This window comes from Oncorhynchus kisutch, linkage group LG6 (genome assembly GCF_002021735.2).
Source record: "Oncorhynchus kisutch isolate 150728-3 linkage group LG6, Okis_V2, whole genome shotgun sequence".
Classification (NCBI taxonomy): domain Eukaryota; kingdom Metazoa; phylum Chordata; class Actinopteri; order Salmoniformes; family Salmonidae; genus Oncorhynchus; species Oncorhynchus kisutch.
In genome coordinates this window covers 76416330-76432735 of record NC_034179.2, presented here as the reverse complement: position 1 = coordinate 76432735, position 16406 = coordinate 76416330, and the positions used below count along the sequence as shown (strand labels likewise).

The 16406-nt window shown below is 45.9% G+C and overlaps 1 protein-coding gene across 23 annotated transcripts in view; it reads left to right on the top strand.

Annotated features, from left to right (window-relative positions):
• LOC109897366 (nuclear factor 1 X-type-like) overlaps nt 1-16406 on the top strand; it is a 121570-nt gene that overhangs the window by 99079 nt on the left and 6085 nt on the right. For 6 of the 23 annotated variants that reach the window (XM_031827628.1, XM_031827623.1, XM_031827622.1 and 3 more), the window contains 9 exons: nt 426-500; nt 652-772; nt 1121-1156; nt 1725-1855; nt 2995-3069; nt 7001-7129; nt 11608-11783; nt 12831-12978; nt 14587-14678. In XM_031827628.1, the coding sequence (XP_031683488.1) occupies nt 426-500; nt 652-772; nt 1121-1156; nt 1725-1855; nt 2995-3069; nt 7001-7129; nt 11608-11783; nt 12831-12978; nt 14587-14678 (983 nt within the window). The remainder of the gene's footprint in view (nt 1-425; nt 501-651; nt 773-1120; nt 1157-1724; nt 1856-2994; nt 3070-7000; nt 7130-11607; nt 11784-12830; nt 12979-14586; nt 14679-16406) is intronic. The other 17 variants (XM_031827632.1, XM_031827631.1, XM_031827635.1 and 14 more) reach the window with 6 other exon arrangements.

Below are 16406 nucleotides of genomic sequence, written 5' to 3'. Positions count from 1 at the left end.
TGTAAACAGTGTGTGTGTGTGTGCATGGTGTGTATACAGCTTACACAGGGCACAATCTGTGGAGCACATTAAGGCCTCCTGCTGGACAGTGTTTTGACATGCTTGACTTGAAGCAGTCATGACGTGAGTACCTGTCCATAGGGCTTTTGATAAGTGTGTGATACATCCAACCATAGCCATTTCCTATCTTATAGAAAACACATGCTAGTGCCTTCTACTGTGGTTTATCTGTTTTTCTATGCTCCCTCTGTGTGTGTGTGTGTGTGTGTGTGTGTGTGTGTGTGTGTGTGTGTGTGTGTGTGTGTGTGTGTGTGTGTGTGTGTGTGTGTGTGTGTGTGTGTGTGTGTGTGTGTGTGTGCGTGCGCGTGAGCGTGTGTCCTAGCATCTTCTCATCATCCTCATTGCTCTCATCTCTGTTTTCCCAGGGCATTTGAGTTTCCAGGACTGCTTTGTAACTTCAGGGGTGTGGAACGTGGCCGAGCTGGTCCGAGTGTCACAGAGTGAGTCACTGCCTCTCCTCTCTGTCACTCTCACTCTCACTACACACTCACCAGTACACACAAACCTCAAGGTTCTCACATGCATTTTCTTACTATACTCTCTGTTTGAAGAGTTGTGTAAGAGTCGCATGTATCTGTGTGTGTGCTTCAGCTCCAGTGGCCACAGCGTCCGGCCCCAACTTCTCCCTGGCCGACCTGGAGAGTCCTGGCTACTACAATATCAACCAGGTGGCCCTGGGACGCCGCTCCATCACTTCCACCCCCTCCACCAGGTACACACACACATTACCTGATTATTTTGTAGCCTACTAATACTAGCTTCTGTATGCTTCAGTCTATGCTGTCTAACCTTTGTGAATGCTTTCCTCACTCTGCTATGATTGCGTGATGGGACTTTTCTTCTCCTTCCTCTCTCTCCCCTCTCTTCTCTGTGAAACTTTCTTCATCTGGTGTTTTTTACACCTCTCTGTCAAACTGTCTGTCTGTTTTTTCTGTCTCTTTTTTTCCCCTTTCCTCACTCACTCTCTCTTTCCTATCTCTCGCTTTCCTATCTTTCTCTCCTATTTCTCGTAATCCTTCTATCTCTCTGTCTCACTGTTTCTCTCTCTCTCACGCTGCAGGACTGAAATGGAGCTTTATGCAAGTCTCCCACGGAGGTAGTTATATTCACTCCACTATATTTCCCCTGACACTACTTTAATATAGACACATTCAGCCAGACGGACAGCCCAAAACACATACAATTCTTTATTTGGATCCACTTATGAAAAATTGACCTATGTTTTTACAGGTCTCGTATGGACTTGAATCCAAGGAACACTCTCACTCACTGTACACACACTTACGCTCTACAATACTTTAGTCTAAGCTAGGGGTAGGCAACCCCGTTCCTGGAGTGCCACAGGTACTGCAGGATTTTGTTCCAACTAGGCACCACACTTGACCAACTCAGCTAATTGATCAGCTCGGTGATTGTCTAAATTCAACACACCTGGTCTTCCAGGTGGGTTAAATCAAAAGCAGGACCAGAGTTGCCTACCCCGGTCTAGGTACACAGTCTAATCTGAGGGACTGTAACAAACATGGCCATGTTCAGATAAAGGATGGTGAATAAAGCTTCTAGCCGCACTTATCTGTCTCTCAGCAGACTGTACTTTGTCTCCCAAGTAAATAATATTCCTGCCTCCACACCCATTAAGTCCCTTTCTCTCTCCCTCTCTCCAGCTCCAACAAGCGCAAGTCCATTGACGACAGTGAGATGGAGAGCCCGGTGGACGATGTCTTCTACTCAGGCCGCTCCCCTGCGGCCGGCAGCAGCTCCCAGTCCAGTGGCTGGCCCAACGATGTGGACGCAGGTTAGATACCCCCATAACCCCCCCACCCCATCTAACACCCCCTGCTGTGTTTTATGGCACTGTATCCCCCTACTGTCTGTCAGACCTGTTTTCCTCCTTCCCTCCCCCTCCCCCTCCTATCCATCTGCTCTGTAGGCCTGTGTTTACACCTTTTCTAAATACTTTCAGTGTGCTCTGCAGTAGTAGTATGTAGTAGTATACCAGTGTGTCTGGTGCTCGGCTCTGTGCTCAGTAAAAAAAGTATTAGATTCAGGCTCCTAGATTGTATTTTTTTTACCTTTATTTAACCAGGCAAGTCAATTAAGAACAAATTGTTATTTACTATGACGGCCTAGCAAGAGGCACAAGGCCTCCAGTGGACGTCATTGTCTGTTGTTAGAGGTTCTTTGACTGGGTGATGTGTGTGTGATGTGACATGTGAGTCACAGAGCCTGCTGACAGACTTGACTTGACTTTTTAAAATTGTTATTTAATTTAACCTATTCAACTAGGCAAGTCAGTTAAGGACAAATTCTTATTTACAATGATGGCCTACACCTGCTAAACCCGGACGTCCCCCTATGGGACTCCCAATCACTGCCGGTTGTGATACAGACTTAAGCCTCTATGAAAAGCTTTGTATTAAAGATATAATGTGGATAGCTTTTGGCATAATATTTTCCAAGAAAATATCTCTACAACCCCCCCCCCTTTGCACAGACTCCCATAGACGCTCCATCCTCTAAGCTGCACCCTCCAAACCTCCCTGTCTCCTTATGGTTTTACCCTCCAACTCCTCTGTTCTATTATAGATCATGTTCATGAATGAATGTAAGGTATGCATCCCTTTCCATCCCCAGCCCTCACAGAAGCCTCCTATTCTAATGGTGGCCAATGGGAAAGGTGGAGGGAGAGCAGTGGATGTATTTGTAAAATGTGTCTGCTTTAATGTGGCCTCTATATGGACGCAGTTAATTTACAAACACGTTATAACAACATAATATTCCTAATTGTGCCACTGTTCTTATTTCATTACATGTCAATCATCCTGTACTTAGCTCTCATGTCATCAACTGAGTGGATTGTTGTTAACGTTCCACCCTGCTAATTCCCCCTCCTCCGTTGTTAACTGTGCCCTTCTCTCCTGTTTGAACTTCCAGTGCAGCACCATTTGGCCAGTGTGCAAGAGAGGAAGATAAAGCATGAAAACGATGGCGTGCAGTTTCCTTACCATGGTTAGAAAACATTGCACTCATATAAATGTATTATAATCTATACTGTACATTAACTCATGCCGTCCTCAACTTGTACTGTATGCATCTCTCTGTCTCTCTGCTTGTCTATTTTTCCATACTTCCTAGCGAGTGTTCTCTCCATCCCTCTCTCTGTCCCTCTCGCCATCCCTCTCTCCATCCCTCTCCTCTCTGCTGCTATTGGGTTGTTCTTGTTTCTCTCCCAGATATCTGTTGTGGTTTGTGGAAGTACCAAAGCCTTTTGGTAACCCAGTAGCTTCACCAAGTCTATTACTACCTCTCAAACACTGTGTCCACTTGCTCAAGGTAGAGGGCTTGATTAGGGTTGTATATTTTGTGATTCAGGATGCCAAAAAACTGTAACTTATTGTGCATTTATTTAATTGATTTCAATGTTTAATTGATTTCAATTTATTTTTTGCACTCTTTTTGCATTCGCTCATTCAAAATTCAAATTTCAGTTACTTTACATTGCGAAAGAGTTTTGAATTGCAGTACTTTTGTAATTTAGTCAGCAACACATGCATCAGTGGTATAGCCCTGTGAGAGTGGGTAGAGATTCCAGAGTGAGGCCCTGTCTCCTGTTGAGTTGCTGTGAGATTCTTCACCCCCCCACCTGTCATAGCCTCCTCCAACAGGCAGGACAGGAAGAGGAATACAACACAAACAAACAAGACTAAATGCACTCAGGTGTGCCGTCAAGGCACAAGGCACCGTCTGTCTCTAAAATATTCCACATACACACACACAAACGTGTACAAACACACACAAACGTGTACACACACACACAATCTGGAGAGTAGCAGCGTTCCGGTCCAGATGGTACTTCCATGTGTCTACAGCAATGGGAGCTACTGGGTTATAGCAGACATCTGTTCTGGTGGTGGTGGTGGTGGTGTAGGGGGAGGAGGGGGGAAGAGGGGGAGAGGGTCTCAGCTCCCCTCCAAAGGTGATTCACTACCTGAATGGAAGGCTCTGAGGCATATGAGGTGATCATGTAATTCATCATTACTTTTGCTGTCTCCTGCTCTGCTGTCTCCGGTGCCTGCTGAGGGGACATTGATACGCCTCTATGCATTTTCATTGGTTGTTTCCTTCTCCTCTCTCACTTCATTACAAGCTCAGCCCATCACTGTACTGTAGTCAACGTATTGGTCTGAGATAGCTTGTGGAAGGAGATATGTGTAGTAGGGAACATTGTGTTTTTGATGATGTGTATGTGTGTTGATGGGAGTGAGCGGTATGTATATGTGTTTGTATGTCTGTGTTCCTCTTTCTGGTTGTGGGGCGGGGGTGTCGGTCCTCTGACAGTTAGGGGTTTTTGTGGTAGCCAGCTTGTTAGCGTGGCGAGGCTGATGGGTCATGGGAGCAGTTGATTGGCTGCCAGTCTGCACAAGCCATGTGCCAGGAGTTGGTCTGAGAAATAGCGCAGAACAATCGATCGTGCTCGCTCACGCATACAAACGAGTGCAAGGAAACACACAGGCACACACACACACACTCACTCAGAGAGAAACAGAAACTGGAAGAGAGAGATCAGAGTAACTTCTGTTAACTCTAACATGCAAATCTTTCCTTGGGCATCTTGGCCTTGTTCTCCAGCCCAGCTCTTCACCCAGACGTCACATTTGTTACGATAACTAAATGAAATCACAGAGTGCCCAATCCCCCTTTAGCCTTGGTGGTTATATTCAGCATGTCCACCCTGAACATTTGTCTCATATAGCCAGTGGCGTTTCACTGGGTGAGACACATTCCTATTTTAATGTCCCAATCCTCTTAAAGTGCCTGAGTGCCATGCTGTGTTTTTATCATCATTAATACCATGCCACCAAATGGATCATCACACTCCCCACTCCCACTTGGTGTCACACATTCCTGCCTAGCAGAACATACGTGCCCGCCTACCCATTTCTATACTTACCAATGCCCACGCAGGCCCAGCTGCAACGCTGCAGTCAGAAGCATTGTGGGTAATTGTTGTGATCAAATGTTTCCCGAAGTAACACTTCAAAAACGTATTTCAGAACGGCTGCCTCGTTAGAGTTTATATGCTCAGCTTGTAAAAGCTATTTCAGCATCTCCCGAGGCCGTACTGAAACTATCCCCTTTTTATTTCATGTGTTTGTTTTATTTGTGTGAATATGTGTCGTTTAGTCGTTTATGGGACTTCTTGCTAGTCAGGGTTTTTTTCTGTTTTTGAATTTGTTAAAAATGATTTTTGTGTGCGTGCGTGTGTGTATGCACATAATGTCACAAACTGTGCAGTATATGTGTGACTCAGGACATGCATGTAGAAAAATGTGTGTTTGAGTGCAAAAGTATTATTATTTCTTATTTTGTTCATTATTCTCTCCAATACTTGATTTCATTCTTTGAATATCGTGGCTCCCTGAGGTCAAACACACCACTTGGCAATGGTCACAAACCCTACAATTCTAAATTGCCTGTTCCGATTACCATACATCAAAATAATTTCCCTCAAACCCTGCCTCACGAGGCCTTGATCATAAAACAGTCTCTTTACTCTGCAGCTCTTACACATTTGGCCATGTTTCTGGGCCAGTTGGTAAGCCTGGCCTATACTTAGTGTGCCTGTTTTTACCAAACTGGGGAATAGTTCATAGTCCTGAAGCCTCAACTGACATTTATAGAAGTAGGAGGACACGTTGATATGTTGTTAAATATATGTGGAGGCTATGCCGTCACTCTTCCACTCCTTTACTTTCTCTCACTCTCTCTCCCCTTTTCCATCCATCTTTCATTGGCATTGGGCCGTCTGCTTGCCACCCTGACTGAACAGCTTGTGTGTGTGTGTTCTGTATCTACCATATCTGTAGGAGATGCATTAACACAAGGCAGCCGAGTCTCCCTCCCACCAGCCCAGAGTTACATACAACTGACAGACTGACTTACAAGCAGTAGGCCACTAAATTAAAGGACATATTGATATATCTGTTGGCAGGCTGCAGCTACAATATATCTGAATATAGCTACACACAGTCAATGTGCCACTTAAACACATTCTGGCCAGTCAATGTGCCACAGAAACACATTCTGGACAGTCAATGTGCCACAGAAACACATTCTGGACAGTCAATGTGCCACAGAAACACATTCTGGCCAGTCAATGTGCCACAGAAACACATTCTGGCCTAGCTGTGAAGCAGTCCAAAATCACACTCCTTGTAAACAGGCACGTTAACAAGTGCAGTCTGTAGGGTGTATGGGAGGGAGGATATATTCACAGTGTTGTCATATAGCTGAAGGTTCTGCTGTCTATAGAGATGCTGGGTGCTGAGATCACTGCTGGTGTGGGATTGGTGGTGGGATGTTGTGGTTTTTTATTTGATTTTCCTATACCCTGAGACAAGCCCTACCAATGGTGAGTTTGGGAACTGGATGCTTGCTCATGGACTCCACGCAGAGGACCAGTTACCAGTTACCAGAGTAGAATGCCAGTGATCAGAATCCTGTCTTTCGCTCATATACTCCAATGGTGGCAGCAATTATAATGCCATTGCATTTCCCAGCTCTCTCTCTCCCCTCTGACACTGTGCCCCAAGCCTTCCTCTGAACCCCCCCCCCCCCCTCCCACCCCCACCCTGCGCCACTTCAAAACAACTCCCTCCCCCCTGGACCCCCACTTTACTCTACCCTGGTTCTGATATGCTACAGCACAGAGACCGTACAGAGAGATATGGAGAGAGAGAGGTTGATCCATCGGTGTAATCAATCGATGCATTGATTTTAGTAGATCACAATTATAAAACCCATTACATTTTTTTAAGTAGAAGTCTTGAGTCTAAATTTAAGTCTTCAGTTAATTTGATTTGATAGAGCAAATAGCCACCAGCCTGTTCATTAAACCCAAGTCTCTGTTCTGCCATTTTGTTGATCCCATTTTTGCCAGGACTCTCCTCGCCTGGTTCTCTTAAGAAGCCGGGGAAATTCGATTTCAGCGCCCTGTCGCAGCAGACGAGGTCGCCTCGCATGGCGTTCACCCACCACCCGCTGCCAATGCTGGCGGGAGTGAGACCAGGTGAGACCCCCCTGACAGCCCTCCCAACCCCCTGCCCATCCACCATCCCCTGACCCAGACCCAGTGGAGGGGTGGCAGTGAGTGGTGTCCGTAGGGGAAGGCTCTGCTGTCCCACCCTGTGAGGGACAATGGCAGTAGAGCTATGTTTTTGAAAGAAACCTGAGGCACAGAATATACAGTGCATTCGGAAAGTATTCAGACCCCTTGACTTTTTCCACATTTTGTTACATTACAGCCTTATTCTAAAATGGATTCAATTGTTTTTCCCCCCTCAACAATCTACACACAATACCCCATGATGACAAATAAACAACTGGTTTTTAGAAATGTTTGCACATGTAAAAAAAAATGAAATATCACGTTAACATAAGTATTCAAACCCTTTACTCAGTACTTTGTTGAATCAAGTCTTCTTGGGTATGACGCTACAAGCTTGGTACAACTGTATTTGGGGAGTTTCTCCCATTCTCTGCAGATCTTCTCAAGCTCTGTCAGGTTGGATGGGGAGCGTGGCTGCACAGCTATTTTTAGGTCTCTCCAGAGATGTCCGATCGGCTTCAAGTCCAGGCTCTGGCTGGGCCACTCAAGGACATTCAGAGCCTTGTCCCGAAGCCACTCCCGCGTTGTCTTGGCTGTGTGATTAGGGTTGTTGTCCTGTTGGAAGGCGTACCTTCACCCCAGTCTGAGGTCCTGAGCACTCTGGAGCAAGGTTTTCATCAAGGATCTCTCTGTACTTTGCTCCGTTCATCTTTACCTCAATCCTGACTAGTCTCCCAGTCCCTGCCACTGAAAAACATCCCCACAGAATGATGCTGCTACCACCATGCTTCACCGTAGAGATGGTGTCAGGTTTCCTCCAGACGTGACGCTTGGCATTCAGGCCAAAGAGTTCAATCTTGGTTTAATCAGACCAGAGAATCTTATTTCTCAGCTGGCTGTCATGTGCCTTATACTGAGGAGTGGCTTCCGTCTGGTCACTCTACCATAAAGACTTGATTGGTGGAGTGCTGCAGAGATGGTTGTCCTTCTGGAAGTTTCTCCCATCTCCACAGAGGACTTTTGGAGCTCTGTCAGAGTAACCATTGGGTTCTCGCTCACCTCCCGGACCAAGGCCCTTCTCCGCCGATTGCTCAGATTGGCGTGGCAGCCAGCTCTAGGAAGAGTCTTGGTGGTTCCAAACTTCTTCCATTTAAGAATGATGGAGGCCACTGTGTTCTTGGCGACCTTCAATGCTGCAGAAATGTTTTGGTAGCCTTCCATAGATCTGTGCCTCGACACAATCCTGTCTCAGAGCTCTATGGACAATTCCTTCGACCTCATGGCTTGATTTTTGCTCTGACATGCACTGTCAACTGTGGGACCTTTTATAGACAGGTGTGTGCCTTTCCAAATCATGTCCAATCAATTGAATTTACCACAGGTGGACTCCAATCAAGATGTAGAAATATCTCAAGGATGATCAATGGAAACAGGATGCACCTGAGCTCAATTTCGAGTCTCATAGCAAAGGCAAAACCTCAGGTTTTTTTATTTTATTTTTTAAACTGTTTTTGTTTCTTCATTATGGGTTATTGTGTGTAGATTGAAGAGGAAAATAAGGCTGTAACATAACAAAATGTGGAAAAGGGGAAGGGGTCTGAATACTTTCCGAATGCAAATTAGGCTAGAGTATAACATACAGTTGTTCCTTCCTGCTCCCTGTAAAGAGATCAGTCTCTGTCAGTCTGTGGTTGGGTGCTTAGGTGACTGGGTGAAGAGCCTCCATTCTGTACCTCCATTTCTCTGACCACCACCTTCCCTGATCACCACCCCCCCGAGCCACAATGCCCCAACCCACAACTATAGTCTTACAACCGGTACATGTAGTTAGTTCACGAAGTGCACATGATTCATTGGCTTCAGAACATTATTATACAGAGCCTGATAGAAACTTGGTGTACAGCCCTACATTCTCATGAGTCCTGTATTTTTAGAGAAGACATTTGTTCTTGTTCTGTTGAGTATTTCTCCTGGCTCACGGCTGACAATGTCTTGCCATTTTCCCTTAAAATGCTTTATGCTTATGCCGTTCACCATCAATTATTATAGTCATCTATCTCTTTCTTCTCCTCTCTTTCTTTTCTCTCTCTCTCTGACTGAGACGCCTATGGTCGGGGAACCCAGGGAGTGTGTGAAGAGCTTACTGTTATTGTATCTGGCAGTGGAACAGAGTCATTGTGTGAGCCAGTGGTTATTTCAACCCTCTGGGGTCATCGACAAAGATCTCATGATAAAATCAGATATCAACAGTTGCCACAGGGCTGTATAACTGGGACATTTGCATTCTCAATTGTATCATCACTATGAACCAGCAGATCTGAAGTCATTTCTTAAGAGCTCAAAGCAAGTCATTGTGAAGGGTGAACAGTTCACCATAGATAATGAGTATCTGAACTTATCTGAACTCCCAACTCAAAGCTAAAAGTTCCTAAATTGATCAGAAGCAGTGAGGTTGACCACCATGTAATGACATCTACCTCAGAGATGCTGAGATTGCCTCCTACACGCTTAGAAAAAAGGGTTCCAAAAGGGTTCATCACCTGTACCCATAGGAGAACCCTTTTTGGTTCCAGAGAGAACCCTTTTTGGTTCCACGTAGACCCCTCTATTGAAAGGGTCCTACATGGTTATCCAATGGGGACAGGATAACCATGGGGACAGGATAACCAAAAGTATCCAATGGGGACAGGATAATCATGGGGACAGGATAACCAAAAGTATCCAATGGGGACAGGATAACCATGGGGACAGGATAGCCAAAAGTATTCTATGGGGACAGGATAACCATGGGGACAGGATAGCCAAAAGTATCCTATGGGGACAGGATAACCATGGGGACAGGATAGCCAAAAGTATCCTATGGGGACAGGATAACCATGGGGACAGGATAACCAAAAGTATCCTATGGGGACAGGATAACCATGGGGACAGGATAACCAAAAGTATCCTATGGGGACAGGATAACCATGGGGACAGGATAACCAAAAGTATCCTATGGGGACAGGATAACCATGGGGACAGGATAACCAAAAGTATCCTATAGGGACAGGATAACCATGGGGACAGGATAACCAAAAGTATCCTATGGGGACAGGATAACCATGGGGACAGGATAACCATGGGGACATGATAACCAAAAGTATCCTATGGGGACAGCCGAAGAAGCCTTTTAGATAGCACCTTTTTTCTAAGAGTGTACTCTGCCTCTGGAGCAGTTAGGCAACGCTCCCTTGACAATACTGAATGGAGCACATGTATTTTGTCTCTTCAACAAACTAGTTATGTATGTCATTCCCATGCCTGTGTGAAAGTGTTTACTGCGTTGTTGTTGTTGTTTTGTGTCGTAGATCCAGGGGGTATGGGGGTGGGGGGGTTGGGGTATAGCCCAACCCCCCCCCCCAGAGAGTTTGGCCCTAGCCCAGTCTCTAATGGGATTAAGGGGGACTAAAGGAGCGGGGATACGGCTCCACCGGGGTAGCATGGAACCTGGCAGGGAGCGATGTGCTGCTTGGCTGGGGGGTACAGGGCCCTGTCTGGGGGTAACACACTGGAGTTGGCAGCCTCACGCGGGCAGCTGGAGGCCCTGCCGGGTGGGGCAACACTAAAGGGGGTAGACTGGCACACCAGAAGAAAAAGGGAGAGGGTGCGCCCCTCTAATACAAATCAAGGAGATTTGGTAATGGATATACATCTGACAGAGAGGGCTTTGTGTCCCATTCAAACGTTCATTCACACCTCAGTCTCCATATTCAGCTCGGCTGGGTGACTTAAAGCGAGATATTTTCTCACCCTCTCATGCAGGCACAAAAGAGAGCTTCTGTATTCCCTTACAGACGCAGCAACACAGGGACATTTAAACCCCCCCACCTGCACACAACCAAATAGATATCATCCATGTGTAGACCACTAACACATGCACATAAACTCACACGTACAGTGTGAACATAAAGATTAGTCTTGTCATAGAGGATCGTTGGAAAGCAGCTTGCCTATTTAAATGCCAAATTGCTGTGGCGCCTGTGAATCACACCCACAAAACAGCACACAGACGCACAGGCATTAAGACATTCTAATTTAAGACAGTGCTCAATGATCTCTTTGTGCTTTTGATTTTTTGGTGTGGTTTGGGGACTGCTTTTGTAATGTAGACCATTGCGTTTGTGTGCTTGTTTATGTGTAAGCATTTCCTGTAAAGCCTCATTCTTTCTTGTAATACATTTTCACCCTCAATCTATCATGATTTGATGAAATGAAACTCCTATTTGGACCGATGTCACTCAATGTGCCGGTCCCTGGGTCTTAAGATGTGGCCGCTGTTGACTGTTTTAAACTAAAAGCCCTGTTCACTGCTGAACTGCATGTCTCGCTGTTAATCTCTGTTGATCTCTTATTCACTCTCCCTCCTTTCATCTATCTAACTAACGTATGCCTCTTCTCAGGGAGCCCCCGTGCCTCAGCCTCTGCCCTGCACTTCCCCTCCCCCTCCATCATCCAGCAGTCCAGCCCGTACTTCACCCACCCCACCATTCGCTACCACCACCATCCTGGACAGGACCCCCTGAAGGAATTTGTGCAGTTTGTCTGCGCTGATGGTTCGGGACAGTCTGGCGGCCAGGTAAGGTTTGATGTAAGAGGAGAGTTCAGGGACTGAGTGACACCAACCACTTGTACACTAATATAATCACACATGGGCACAACAAAAGACAAATGAAGGCAGTAAGAATAGAATTCCACGATCTAATGTGTGGCCATGCAAACGACACAAGCATGACTAAATGAAGTGGTGATTATTAACACTGTATAGATATGTACTGTGTTTCCCTGTGTAAACACTACACTGAGTACAGTACTGAGATAGAGACCACAGGTTTGTTTGTGTTTCATCACTGCGGACATCATTTGCTGTTAAGTATAGATACAGTATGATGATAGAGGAGTGAAACTGTAACAGTGAAAAACATGAAAACCTTTAAGTTATGTGGTATGCAAGGTAAGGAAACAGGGTTGACTTTCTGATTCTTTCTTTTTTTTTTACTTTAACCAATTGCCAAACTTTTGCACCAGTGAGGAGAGAAAGCAAAATACTACTATTGACAATTTCCTGTTGGTCCAGGGTTTTCTGTACTTAATCTTTTTTCCTTGTCCTGTGCTCTTCCAGACCCTAAGGTTCCCTTTTTTCTTTTGCTCCGCCCACCCCCTCAGATTATGTAATCATCAGCACGAAAGCCTACAATCACAGCACATTTCAATCGAGCATACATGTTCTGTCTTCCGTTTTTATTGTAATTATTATTTTGCGTGTTGTTGGTGTCATGTTTTCTTAGTGGAGTATTTTTCACATGTTTTGATTTGTTGCCATGTTATGGACAAACCCCACCACCAATTGTGCTCTCACCCCACTCACCCCTCCACCATGGACCACCCCAGAACTCCCCTCTGCTCCAAATCCCCTATCAACCCTTGTGGTGATTATTATTTTGTACACCTCCATAAATGACGCAATGCACATACATCATTCGTTTGGCTGTTGTTTCCAACACCCCCACCTCTCCCACCACCCATCATGGATATTTTTTGGACCTGGTCTCTGGAGCTGCGTCCTCTCATGCCGTGTGCGGGTTGTCACATGTCGCCCTCCTGACCCTGTTTGTGTTGTCCGCAGCCAAACGGGAGCGGCCAGAGCAAAATGCCGGGCTCCTTCTTGCTGCCTCCACCTCCCCCAGTGGCCCGCCCAGTGCCCCTCCCCATGTCCGACTCTAAATCCAGCAGCACGCCTCCCGACGGCGGACTGACCTCGCCCACATCTCCGTGTAAGTGACCCCACAGACCAAGTCAAAACCAAAATCACCCAATAATTATTAATTTTTTACTGGAGCTGCCCCTCCTCTGTATCTTAGGGCCCTGGCCATCCATCCTCTGCCCACTCCCATAGTAAATACTACCCCCCCCAACAGCCAGCTCACCTCTCACCTCCTTCACCATCTGGGATCATACTGACCCTAGAGTTATGACAGAAGCCTGTCACCATTCTCCTCTGATGACCCTTTTGTGGTGTCCTCCAGGGCTCTATATTAGGCCCATCCTCTTTCTCTTAGAACACCCATCCTGAGCCCTGCCTTGAATGACACTAACCCTTCCTCGATATCCCTGTGCCTCTGCGCGCACAGATGTTGATGCAGAAGATTGCCATCCTGGTTTTCCTCCATTTTATTTAACTCATTTGGCCAGCCCCCAAGATGTCATTTGAGATCGGAAGTAGTCTAAAATAGAAATAGAGTTTTCATTTCCTTTTTGTCAATTGCTCACTCTAAATCACTTTTTTTTTTACTAGTGGCACATATTTAGGGCAGTTTATGTGGACTCCAAAACATCATGCTCCAGTTATTCTGCCATTTCCCCCAAAAATATCCAAACATGAAAATAATATTTGGAGTGATATTTTACTTTTTAGTTGAATAGATTTTTACATTTTTTAATCTGAGTTGGTGGTGTTGTTGCTTTGAAGGTCAGACTTGGAGTTCTGCTTATGTATGTGCAGTTTTAGACTGAAGGGGTGTGTCCATTAGAAGGGTGTGTCTAGCTATGGGGCGTGTCTGCCAAAACGCTTCTCACCTATGACAGGAGGGGCACTGGACGGAGCACTTTTGTTTTCTTTTTTTTCTCTTTTTTATATTTCAGATTTTTGTATTATTTTGTTTTGTTTTATACATTTTTTTCAACCCCCTCAATCAATGTCTCAAAGTCTTTTATGTATTTTATCTATGTTACTGATTCTCAAACACGAGGGTTCCAAAAGGGTTCTGCGTCTGTCCCCATAAAAGGACACTTTTTGGTTTCAGCTAGAACCCTTTTGGGTTCCATGTAGATCCCTCTCTGGAAAGGGTTCTACTCCATGTAGAAAATATTTCTACCTAGAAACAAAAGGGCTTCTTAAAAGGGTTCTCAGCAGAAGAACCCTTTTTGGTTCTAGATAGCACCTTTTTTTCTCAAAGTGTACTTAATGTTTGTGTATGCTGCTAAATAATACAGACTTACACACACTACACACACACTACAGCAATTTTCCAGTATCAGATTCTTCACATGTTAGAAGGGTTTGTAATAACAACCTTTGTATTGCAGTCCATATTGACCTCAAACTTCCCTAAATTTGCTTCAACCCCAATGGGACCAGGGTTATAGTTTGGAGATGTCCGGCTCAGTTCAGTAGCCCTACTCTATGATGCTTAGGGGGACTTACAGTAACAATTATGTGTGTGATGTCAGGTTGAGAGCTTAAAGCAGTATTTTCATTGCAGTATTTACTGAAATTGTTATGAAACTTAAGTACGATGCTCCGTAATTTTCTTTTATTGATCACAGGATGTGGTTTGTGCTGAAATGGTTTGACCATTTCTCCTTTCTGTGTCTGTCTGCAGCTTACTCCACGTCAGGGGCCCCAGCTCCCAACAGGTTTGTCAGCATCGGATCACGGGACAACAACTTTCTGAACATCCCGCAGCAGACACAGGTGAGCAAACAGCTTTAGGGCTCGACTCAATCCATGACTACAGTCTCCGCTAACGCAGGAACATTGCCTTTACATTTCTATCGTGCTGTAGCACAGCTCTTCAGCGCTACAGATTTAATCAAGCCCTTACTCTCATCAACACTAGTACCAACACTACCAAACTTCTGCATTAGCACATTAGCGCTTTCTGCTGCTTTCCACAGTGTGTGAGTATGTGTTTCCGTGCGTGTTTTCATGTGGTGTGCATGCGTGTATGTGTATTTTTTGTGTGTAGGAAACCTGTCTGTTTTCATTGAGATTATCGGCCCAACTCAGGAAACTTACTTAGGTGAATGGATACATGCCAAAATATTTCTTATTCCCAAACTGCCTAACTACTCCCTAAATCTCACTGGTGTATTTCCCCTCCCTCTCCTCATCCCATGATTTGTTGTGAATGTGTGTTTTACCGTGTGTATGTTTTACCGTGTGTGTGGTTTACCGTGTGTGTTAAACTGACCTCTCACTGTTTATTTGGCCCATCTGGAGCCTGCCCCTCAGGCAGCGGGCTCTCTCTCTCCACCGCACTGCCTCTCGCTCATATGCCTCCTCCATTACCCACTGCACTTTTCTCATTAGTGTCCAACCACACCCGCCCCGAGCCAGCTCTGCTCCACACTCCTCCCCACCACATGGAAACCATCTGAAGCCCTCTGCTGCTCTCACCCTCCCTCCCTTACACTCCCTCGCTACACTCCCTCTATGCTCTCCCTCAGCTCACTCTCTCTCTCCCTCCTACCGCCCCTCTTCTTCCCTCTCTCTCTCCAGCTTCGTAACATGCCCTGTTTGACTAACCCACCCCGCTCATGAGGCTCACCTTACACCACCGTGCTAACCCTACGCCATTTTGTCCCTTCTTTACCCTCTCTTTCTGAACAAACTGAGAACTACACACACACACACACACGTGCACACACACACGTGCACACACACGTGCACACACACATACACTTCCTGTGTAGCCCTCCAGTGCTCTGTGCTATTGAGTATATTGTGTTTACAGTATGGTTTTAGTTTGCACTGGAGAAATGAAATTGTATAGGGAGCTTTAATTGGTTGCATATGTAGCTCAGAAATGACATTGTTAGCATAATGCTCTATCAAAACATTAATAATGTGCAAAGGCCTTGTGAAAAGTCTGTTTGCTGTGACTGCTGGGCCTGAATAGAACTCTCACTCCCAGAGCATAGATATTTGGTCTCCAAGTGCCCTCTGATGGCAGCAAGGGGGTTCTACGGCCGGAGGAGAGAGGAAACAGGAGAATGAGGGAGGGAGAAAAATAGTGAAAGAGGGGGAGAGGGAAAGTTTCAGCACAGCCCTCCTCAGAGAAGTCACGTCCCGACTGTCTGGTTGCCCGCAGCAACCAGACATGATGTCATAGCCACTTGAACTTGAGAGGGGATGCTGGGGGGAGGAAGGCGTGGGTAAGGAAAGAGGGTGGTCACTACTGCCAAGGATTCCAGAGAGAGTGTTAGAGGGAGATAGATGGAGAGAGAGAGACAGAGAGATAGTGTAACTGACAGAGGAAGAGTTACGAAGCCCGTAGGCTGCTGGGACAGAGCCTGCGGCAAGAGGGGGGAGGAGGGAGGGCAAGAGGCAGGAGTGGGGGGGTATTCAGGCGACCTGTTAGAGTCAAACAAACAAACTGCACCTCCCCGGAGGCCCAGAGTTTCCAAGGCTCCAGAATGT